General features: G+C 45.7%; 1 protein-coding gene across 1 annotated transcript; it reads right to left on the bottom strand.

The window, feature by feature from the left end:
- Nucleotides 1-217: 217 nt before the first annotated feature.
- LOC139640076 (tyrosine-protein kinase Tec-like) lies at nt 218-5,891 on the bottom strand. The gene is made up of 6 exons (XM_071514240.1): nt 5,639-5,891; nt 4,640-4,744; nt 3,885-3,966; nt 3,513-3,641; nt 2,236-2,288; nt 218-451 (listed from the first exon to the last, which is right to left on the bottom strand). The coding sequence occupies exons 1-6, from the start codon at nt 5,774-5,776 to the stop codon at nt 218-220; spliced, it is 741 nt and encodes a 246-aa protein (XP_071370341.1). The 5' UTR covers nt 5,777-5,891.
- Between the last annotated feature and the right edge of the window lie 3,767 nt (nt 5,892-9,658).

Raw genomic sequence — 9,658 nt, 5'->3', positions numbered from 1 at the left:
GGTGATAGACAGATGGTTCATCCAATCACCTGCCGAGTATTTTTTGAAAGTGCCTGCCCTTTCCAAACGGTTTCCGAGGACGACTTCCCAGATGGTTCTGTGTAACAAACCATCTGGCGAGTCAGGTTAGTTTTCTGCTGCGAGTTGCAAGAATTCCGGAAGTTGCAAGAATTCCGGAAGTTGCAAGAATTCCGGAACGTCTCGGGCTGCCATGTACTCACCCGTACTTGTTGCGGGCCTTGTACCAGTTGAGGTCGCAGCGCTCCAGGACGACGTACTCCCCCCCGCGCTCCAGAGGAAGGTCGTGAGGCTCGGCGGCCGGGAAGTCGTACAGCGCCACCACCACCTCCTCCTCTTCCTCCTCCTCCTCCTCCTCCTCGTCCTCCTCTTCCTCGCCGCCGCCGTCCTCGTCCTTGGCGGCCGGGGGGGCCGGGGGAGGGGGCCGACGAGACTGGAGGAGGAGGAGGAAGGAAGAAGGACGGGAGGAGGGAGGAGGAGGCGGAGGGAGAGGATGCGGACGAGGAAGAGGAGGCATAGGCGGAGGAGGAAGAAGAGGAAGGGGAAGAGGAGGAGGAGGAGGAGAAAGAAGAGAGGGGGGAGGAGGAAGAGGAGGAGGAGGAGAAAGGGAAGTCAGAAGAGGAGTAGGAGGAGGAGGAGGAGGAAGAGGAGTAGGAATAGGAAGAGTAGGAAAAGGAAGGAGAGGAGCAGGAAAAGGAGGAGGAAGAAGAGGACAAGAAGGAAGAGGAGGAGGAGAAGGAGGAAGAAGAGAGGGAGGAGGAGGAGGAGGAGAAAGGGAAGTCAGAAGAGGATGAGGAATAGAAGGAGGAGGAGGAGGAAGAGGGGGAGGAGAAAGAGGAAGAAGAGGAATAGGAGGAGGAAGAGAAAGAGAAGGAAGAGGGGGAGGAAGAGGAGTAAGAGGCAGAAGAGGAGGAATAGGAGGAAGAGGAGGAGGGAGAAGGGGAGGAGGAGGAGGAAGAGGAGGAGGAAGAGGTGGAAGAGGAGGAGGATAAGGAGGAGGAGGATGAAGAGGAATAGAAGGAGGATAAGGTGGAGGAAGAGGTGGTGGAGGAGGAAGAGGAGGAATAGGAGGAGGAAGAATAGGAAGGGGAAGAGGAGGAGGTAGAGAGGGAGGAGAAAGAGGATGAAGAGGAATAGGAGGAGGAGGAGGAAGAGAAGGAAGAGGGGGAGGAAGAGGAGCAAGATGCAGAAGAGGAGGAAGAAGAGGAAGAGGAGGAGGAAGAAGTGGAGGAGGAGGAAGAGGAGGAGGAAGAGAAGGAAGAGGAGTAGGAAGAGGAGGAGGAAGATGAGAAAGAGGTGGAAGAGGAGGAGGACGAGGAAGAGGAGGAGGAGGATGAAAAGGAATAGAAGGAGGAGGAGGAAGAAGAAGAGAAGGAGTAAAAGGAGGAAGAGGAGGAGAAAGAAGAGGAAGAGGTGGGGGGGGGAAGAGGAGGAGGAAGAAGTGGAGGAGGAGGAGGAATAGAAGGAGGAAGAAGAGGAAGGGGAAGAGGAGGAGGAGGAAGAGAGGGAGGAGAAAGAGGAAGAAGAGGAGGAGGACGAGGAAGAGGAGGAGGAGGATGAAAAGGAATAGAAGGACGAGGAGGAAGAAGAGGAGGAGGAAAAGGAGGAAGAGGAGGAGAAAGAAGAGGAAGAGGAGGGGTGGAGAGGAGGAAGAGGAGGAGGAAGAAGTGGCGGAGGAGGAGGAGGAATAGAAGGAGGAAGAAGAGGAAGGGGAAGAGGAGGAGGAAGAGGAGCAAGAGGCAGAAGAGGAGGAATAGGAGGAAGAGGAGGAGGAATAAGTGGCAGAGGAGGAAGAAGAGGAAGAGAAGGAAGAGGAGGAGCAGAAAGGGGAGGAGGAAGATGAGAAAGAGGTGGAAGAGGAGGAGGACGAAGAGGAGGAGGAGGATGAAGAGGAATAGAAGGAGGAGGAAGAAGAGGAGGAGGAAAAGGGGGGAAAGGAAGAGGAGGAGAAAGAAGAGGAAGAGGAGGGGGGCGGGGGAGGGGGAGGAGGAAGAGGAGGAGAAAGGAGGAGGAGTAACAACCAGCCTCCAATCAAATGTTTGTAGATTTTGACTGATTGGTAAATTACTCAAAGTGTGTGTGTGTGTGTGTGTGTGTGTGTGTGTGTGTGTGTGTGTGTGTGTGTGTGTGTGTGTGTGTGTGTGTGCGTGTGCGTGTGTGTGTGCGTGTGTGTGTGTGTGTGCGTGTGTGTGTGTGTGTGTGTGTGTGAGCGGCTACCTTCCCGTCGCTCCTCTCCTCTCCAGGAATCGGGGGCAGAGGTTTCCTGGAAACTAGAGAAGAGGAACAGAGAGAGAGAGAGAGAGAGAGAGAGAGAAACAGGAAGTGCTGCTGTGTGTTTGGCTGCGTTGTCATGGTGATGTGACCTCTGACCTGTCCCCTCCTTACTGCTGCTCTCATGCACATCTACTATATCTACTGTTGCACAGCTGAAAGGCTAACATGTGATGCACCGATGTCACCATGGCAACTTCTTGTCCATTTAGATTTAGTTTCAGATTCTACACTGTAAAAAATTATCCATATTAGAGTAAATGTACTATGTCAAGTCCAAGTCAGATCACTCCTCCCATGCTGTGCTCTGTTGTTGCTGGGCCGTCCAGAGCAGGTACAGTATGACACCGGGTACAAAAGTCAGGTTCGGGGACACCCACGGGTCCCTGTGGGTCTTCTGCTGGGTCCCCAAGCAAAATGAGGAACAATATAATTTGCAAATTCATCATTTCCTAGAAGTAATGAAGTAATTGCACACCATTTTTTAAGATAGATAGATACAGAGGTGTGACCAAGTCGACTTTGCTCGAGTCCCAAGTCAGTCTCAAGTCCCAAGTCTAAATATAGATCACCAAGTCAAGTCCAAGTCAAGTCCATGTCATTAATGTCAAGTCTCAAGTCTAAATGTAGAACAGCAAGTCAAGTCAGAACAAATCAAGAGTCCAGTATCAATTTAATATCTTAAAGAAAACTAAATATCTAGGACTTTTCAATGCAATATGGTTTTAATAGGATAAAAACTTGGTAAGAGCATCATGAGTTTGATTTCTAGAATCAGTTTCAACTTCAATAAATTCAATCATTCCATACAAATTCAGAAAACAGAATTTCAATTCAGTCGTCTGCTGGAACAAATCTCATCACTTTCAATCTGAGTCATTTACACAAACACAAGATCTCAAGTCAAGACTTTAGAAACCTTTTCAAGTCATCAGAGTACAAGTCAGAGTCAAGTCCCAAGTCACCAGAACCCAAGTCAAGTCCAGTCTCAGGTCTTCTCTTCATGCATCAAGTCAAGTCTCAAGCAGTTAAAAGTCGAATCCTACAGCTTCACTTTTTCACTTTGGCTCGGGGCCCAAGAGGAACTGTGTTGTGAAAGTGAAGTTTGGCTCACTTTGTTTTCAGCCTTTGTCAGTTTCAGGGAGTAGTCTGGTTAATTGGCGGATGTGTGTGTGTGTGTGTGTGTGTGTGCGCGTGTGTGTGTGTGTGTGTGTGCGTCTTACTGTCTCCGAACAGGTTGTACTCCTCGCAGCCGAGGGCCAGTTTCTCGGCCTGGCGGCAGCAGAGCCACACCCCCTCCTGCCAGAACTGCGGGTGGAACTTCGCCACGATCACCGTGTTGTGTCTGATCTCTGGACACACACACACACACACACACACACACACACACACACACACACACAGGCATGGAAACTCCTTATAAAGGGAAACGCAAACGATAAACTGTGTGTGAACTATAAATTAGCGACTCTCTGTTGTTCTTCTGCTTTCAGACTAGACTAGACTAGACTAGACTAGAATAGACTAGAATAGACTAGAATAGAATAGAATAGAATAGAATAGAATAGAATAGAATAGAATAGAAATGCACTGACCCTCCTTGAGGCTCTGGACCCACAGACATCTGCTGTCGTGACTGGGAGCAAATACATAGAGAGTATTGGAGTCGTACACCACCTAGACACACACACACACACACACACACACACATACACACACACACACACACAGACAGATATACAGGATGTAGGCACACCACAGATTGGTCTCCTCTATCTCACAGCAGTAGTATTGTTAGTTTTAGTGAACTAGTAATTTGTTGTTTCCCTTGATTTGAACTGCACTAGTTTACTTTTTAATAGGGCTGCAACTAACGATTAATTTCTCGATTAATGGATTAGTTGTTTGGTCTATAAAATGTCAGAAAATGGTGAAAAATGTGGATCAGTGTTTCCCAAAGCCCAAGATGACGTCCTCAAATGTCTTGTTTTGTCCACAACCCAAAGATATTCAGTTTACTGTCATAGAGGAGGAAAGAAACCAGAAAATATTCACATTTAAGAAGCTGGAAGCAGAGAATTTGGACTTATTTTGCTTAAAAAATTACTCAAACCGATTAATCGATTATCAAAATTTTAAGTCTTTTATCTTTCGGATCTCTTGTCTGTACTTTTGCACTTTTTAATTGTACATTTTTTACCTTTACTGTATTTTTTATTACTTTGAAATGACCCAGTGTATGAAATGTGCTATACAAATAAAGCTGCCTTTCCTTGCCAAGCTGCCTAGTGTTTCTCCACATTAAGACTACATTTCCCATCAGCCCCGGTGCCCCCCCCCCCCCCAGTACCTGGAAGGGGTATTTGTTCTGGCAGGGGATGATCCCCCCGTTGTTCTTGACGATCTCCACACATCTGACCCGGCTCAGCTCGATGGAGCCCTTCCTGCACTTCTTCTGTTGACGACAACACAACAACATGTAAACAACAACAACGACGACATCATCATCAAGACAATTCGCCCTGCTATCAAGACGATGCACACACACACACACACTAACACACACACACACACACATACAGGGTCGCTACAGCGGTCCACAGCTTCCTGCTTATTTGAGTTTTGAATGAGGTTTTGTTAAGAGACTCTCCCTCTCTCTCTCTCTCTCTCTCTCTCTTCTTCTTCTTTGTTCGACTGATGGGTATCAACATGATAAGAGTGTTAGAGAGGAAACAAAAGACAAAGAGAAGGGTGGTGTGTGTGTGTGTGTGTGTGTGTGTGTGTGTGTCAAGGTTATCATTGTGAACTAAAACGAAGACGAAGACTAGAAGTAAAAAAAAATAAAACACAAAAACAAGATTAAAGAACTAAAAATGAATTAAAACTATCTTGTCTACTTGTAAAACTACAATAAAATAAATATTAAATATTATAAAAAAGAGAAAATTTTGGCTATTTTTACTGAACACTAATTGAAAAAAATCATGTAAATACAATTTTAAAAGAATTTACGATTTATTAAAAGTGCCTGTTCTGAACTTCTATCATTATACCTTTAAAAAAAAAAACACCAACCCAAACAAAAATACTAAAACTAGAACTGAATAACTAAATAAAAACGAAACTAAAACATTAGTAAAAATAAATAAATACATGAATAAATGAATAACTAAATAAATAAATGATAGAAATAAAAACAAAAACTAAGACACACTTAACACTAACTGAAACTAAACTGAAATAGAAATAAAAATTGAAAACTACATAAAACAAAGTATATAGAATAGCCTTGGTGTGTGTGTGTGTGTGTGTGTGTGTGTGTGTGTGTGTGTGTGTGTGTGTGTGTGACCTCTGCTCTTCCGTCATAGTAGCAGAGCTTGGCCCTGGTCAGGACGAACAGCCTCTCCTTGTAGTTCAGCGGCGACGTTCTCTTCTTCTGCTGCGACCGCTTGATCAGCGTCTCCTCCAATAGCGGCTCGGCACTCATCCTAGCCCCGCCCACGCCCGCCGGCCCATTGGTCCTCGAGCCGGGCTGAGGGGTTGTTGTTTTTTTTTTTTTTTTGTTTGTTTTTTTTACATCCAAAAATTCGTTTGACCGATCACAACCTGGGAAAAAAATGACAAAAAAGTAAACATGTTTTTGTCGCCCACGAATGATGTCATCCTCATCTGGGCCAATCAGGAACCAGTGTCACTTTGTTTTGAGCTGTCATTGTAGCTGTCATATGTAAAATGCCGTCTCACCATTACGCAATGCCAAATGTTCATGTCCCGTTAACCGTCATCACACATTGCCAGTTGCTAAATATGCAACCTGCAGAGTCATTCCTATGTTCCCAGGGTCCTAAGTTCCCCAGATTCATATGGCACATAATGGGAACATGACAAAGGGTCCTATGTTCCCCAGTTCTAGAGTTAGGGTTAGAGACCTTCAAAATCAAATGAATTGATAACCATTGGTTTTGCTGTGTTTATATAGCTGTTTTGAAGCCTTGTTCCAATAAAAAACCTTGGGAACATAGGACCTTGGGAACATATCCTTGGGAACATAGGACCCTGGGAACATAAGACCTTGGAAACTTAGGACCCTGGGAACATAGGACCCTGGGAACTTACGACCTTGGGAACATAGGACCCTGGGAACGTAGGACCCTGGGAACATAGGACCTTGGAAACTTAGGACCTTGGAAACTTAGGACCCTGGGGACATAGGACCCTGGGAACTTTGGACCTTGGGAACATAGGACTCTGGGAACATGGGACCCTGGGAACTTAGGACCCTGGGAACTTAGGACCCTGGGAACATAGGACCTTGGGAACATATCCTTGGGAACATAGGACCCTGGGAACATAGGACCCTGGGAACATAGGACCTTGGAAACTTAGGACCCTGGGAACTTAGGACCCTGCGAATGTAGGACCCTGGGAACTTAGGACCCTGGGAACATAGGACCCTGGGAACGTAGGACCCTGGGAACATAGGACCTTGGAAACTTAGGACCCTGGGGACATAGGACCCTGGGAACTTTGGACCTTGGGAACATAGGACTCTGGGAACATGGGACCCTGGGAACTTAGGACCCTGGGAACTTAGGACCCTGGGAACATAGGACCTTGGGAACATATCCTTGGGAACATAGGACCCTGGGAACATAGGACCCTGGGAACATAGGACCTTGGAAACTTAGGACCCTGGGAACTTAGGACCCTGTGAATGTAGGACCCTGGGAACTTAGGACCCTGGGAACGTAGGACCCTGGGAACTTAGAACCCTGGGAACGTAGGACCTTGGGAACTTAGGACCCTGGGAACGTAGGACCCTGGGAACTTAGGACCCTGGGAACATAGGACCCTGGGAACTTAGAACCCTGGGAACATAGGACCTTGGGAACTTAGGACCCTGGGAACGTAGGACCCTGGGAACTTGGGACCCTGGGAACTTAGGACCCTGGGAACGTAGGACCCTGGGAACATAGGACCCTGGGAACTTAGGACCCTGGGAACTTAGGACCCTGGGAACGTAGGCCCCTGGGAACTTAGGACCCTGGGAACTTAGGACCTTGGAAACTTAGAACCCTGGGAACATAGGTCCTTGGGAACTTAGGACCCTGGGAACATAGGACCCTGGAAACTTAGAACCCTGGGAACATAGGTCCTTGGGAACTTAGGACCCTGGGAACGTAGGACCCTGGGAACTTAGGACCCTGGGAACGTAGAACCCTGGGAACATAGATACACTCCTCAACCGGCAACCAAGAAAAACAGCAGTAAACATGTAAAAAGCACGGCCCAGCAAGAAGTCATGACAATAACCTTCATCCGACACACACACACACACATCACCCGTGTTTGGTTAAAACATTACATTTTAACTACATTCAAAACAATTCAGTAAATCTTCTCCAGTTGTGTCCCATGTCCCTTATCTATTTATTCTTATAAAAGTTTCAGCCGTCCAAAAAAATCTGTCCAAATCAGATCGGCGATGTCTGAGATTTTGCGGGACACATGGACGAGTGAACAAATGGATCAAATTTCTCTTATATATTATGTAGTTTATTATTATTATTCTTAGGTATTATTTTGAAATTTGGTCTCGGTGGGCTATGTCGAGGCAGTGCTGTGCATTATGGGAAATGGCGGACTTGTAGCCTACATGGCATGTTTCTGAGACAGTGTATGTGGTCGGGATTTCCTCCAAGGTTCTGCATTGGTCACGTTTGGTCTCGAGATGCAGGTGAATGCAAATGAATTGGAATAACTTGTTGAGGCGGTTTGGGTTGGTAGAATCCCAAACGACAACAAAATATATAAAACATAATTTTAACAAGACTTCACTCCGCCTCAGCGTCACATCTCGGCATAAAAAAAAAAAACCCGACTTTCCCCTTTTTCTTATTTCCCACTTTGTCGCGTGTTTCACATGTCCGACAGCATTTGAACGCAGCAAAGGGAGGCGACAGACGGCTCCCAGCTGCGCGCTCCCGGCGCTTTTTGCAGCGGCGGCGCGGGCACGCGGCGCTCTACACCTGCTCTCAGGTGCTTTTTTTTTTGTTTCATTTCGGGTCAATTAGTGTCAGAAATCACGTTTTGAAAATCGAAATTCTCATTCAAATCCCAGACTGAAGAAAAAAACACTTTAGGATTCCTATAATATAGGATCTTATAGTGTGTCTATGTTATCTATAGTGAGATTATATAGTGACTTTATATAGGCTACCTCGTGTTTTTTTATCTGGTATATCACTATACGAGATTTCTATAATATCCCGACACGGACTTATAGTTTTACTGTGATCTTCCTATAGTATTCTTCTACAATGTATTATAGGATTACTATAGGAGTTTCTCGACAGTCTGGTCGGCGCGCGGCTTGTCAACACGGGGAGCGATTCGGTAACAACTTATCTATAAATAGATTATGAACTAACATGAAAATTAGAAGCAGTTGTCTTACCTTCGGTCTTTGTTAGTTTCAGCTGAGTGTGTGTTGGAGTCTCGTGTGTCGGTTTGAATCAACTCAGGAAATAAAGAGAGACGGATTGACACACACTGCAGAGGCATACGAGGAAGTGAGAGGCATGAGTGTGTGTGTGTGTGAGAGAGAGAGAGAGAGAGAGAGAGAGAGAGAGAGAGAGAGAGAGAGAGAGAGAGAGAATGTGAAGGGGAGAAAAGCAAGGTCCAACACATAAGGAAGTGGTGGGACTGTGTGTGTGTGTGTGTGTGTGTGTGAGGTCAGTGCAGTATTGATCATTTGACAAGTCAAATCAGCCGAACAGTCCAGACTGTGAAAACTTCCTCCAAAACAATCCAGTTTCACCTCAAACTCACTCTTAAAGTCATATTCTTCTGAAAAATAAGAAAAAAATTAATTAAAAAAATTCTGTAAACTGGGTGAAGGAATTCCCAGTGCAGTTTCACTTGTTTCAGGAACTTTCAGGATCTCAGTATCTTGAAAGAGAGCAGGATGAGACAGAGACAAGTTGATTAACGGAGAGAAGAATCAGGTGATTGATTGATGTATTGAATGGCACAGAAATCACAATAAATGCCAAACTCCTCATATAAATCAACTCAAGAAACAAAGATACTGCACACATTTCATAGTGCAGTAAAGAGGTTTTTTTTATCTGTTTACTTGTCTGTCTGTCTGTCTGTCTACATGTTTATTTTTATTTTTTTGGGGGGTTATTTTATGTAGTTTAACTTAACTTTTATATGCCTCCCTGTGTGTTAACAGTATGTTTCCTTGTGCCTTGTGCATACACATTTGCAAGTGTGTGTGTGTGTGTGTGTGTGTGTGTGTGTGTGTGTGTGTGTGTGTGTGTGTGTGTGTGTGTGAGAAACAGAGAGAGCAGTTGTGGTTGTA

This window comes from Centroberyx affinis, unplaced genomic scaffold, assembly GCF_046629955.1.
Source record: "Centroberyx affinis isolate AG114_WGS23_722 - 3 ecotype Tasmania unplaced genomic scaffold, CSIRO-AGI_Caff_v1 ptg008301l_1, whole genome shotgun sequence".
Taxonomy (NCBI): domain Eukaryota; kingdom Metazoa; phylum Chordata; class Actinopteri; order Beryciformes; family Berycidae; genus Centroberyx; species Centroberyx affinis.
Note: the sequence above shows the minus strand (reverse complement) of the source record. Positions and strands in the feature narration are given on the sequence as shown.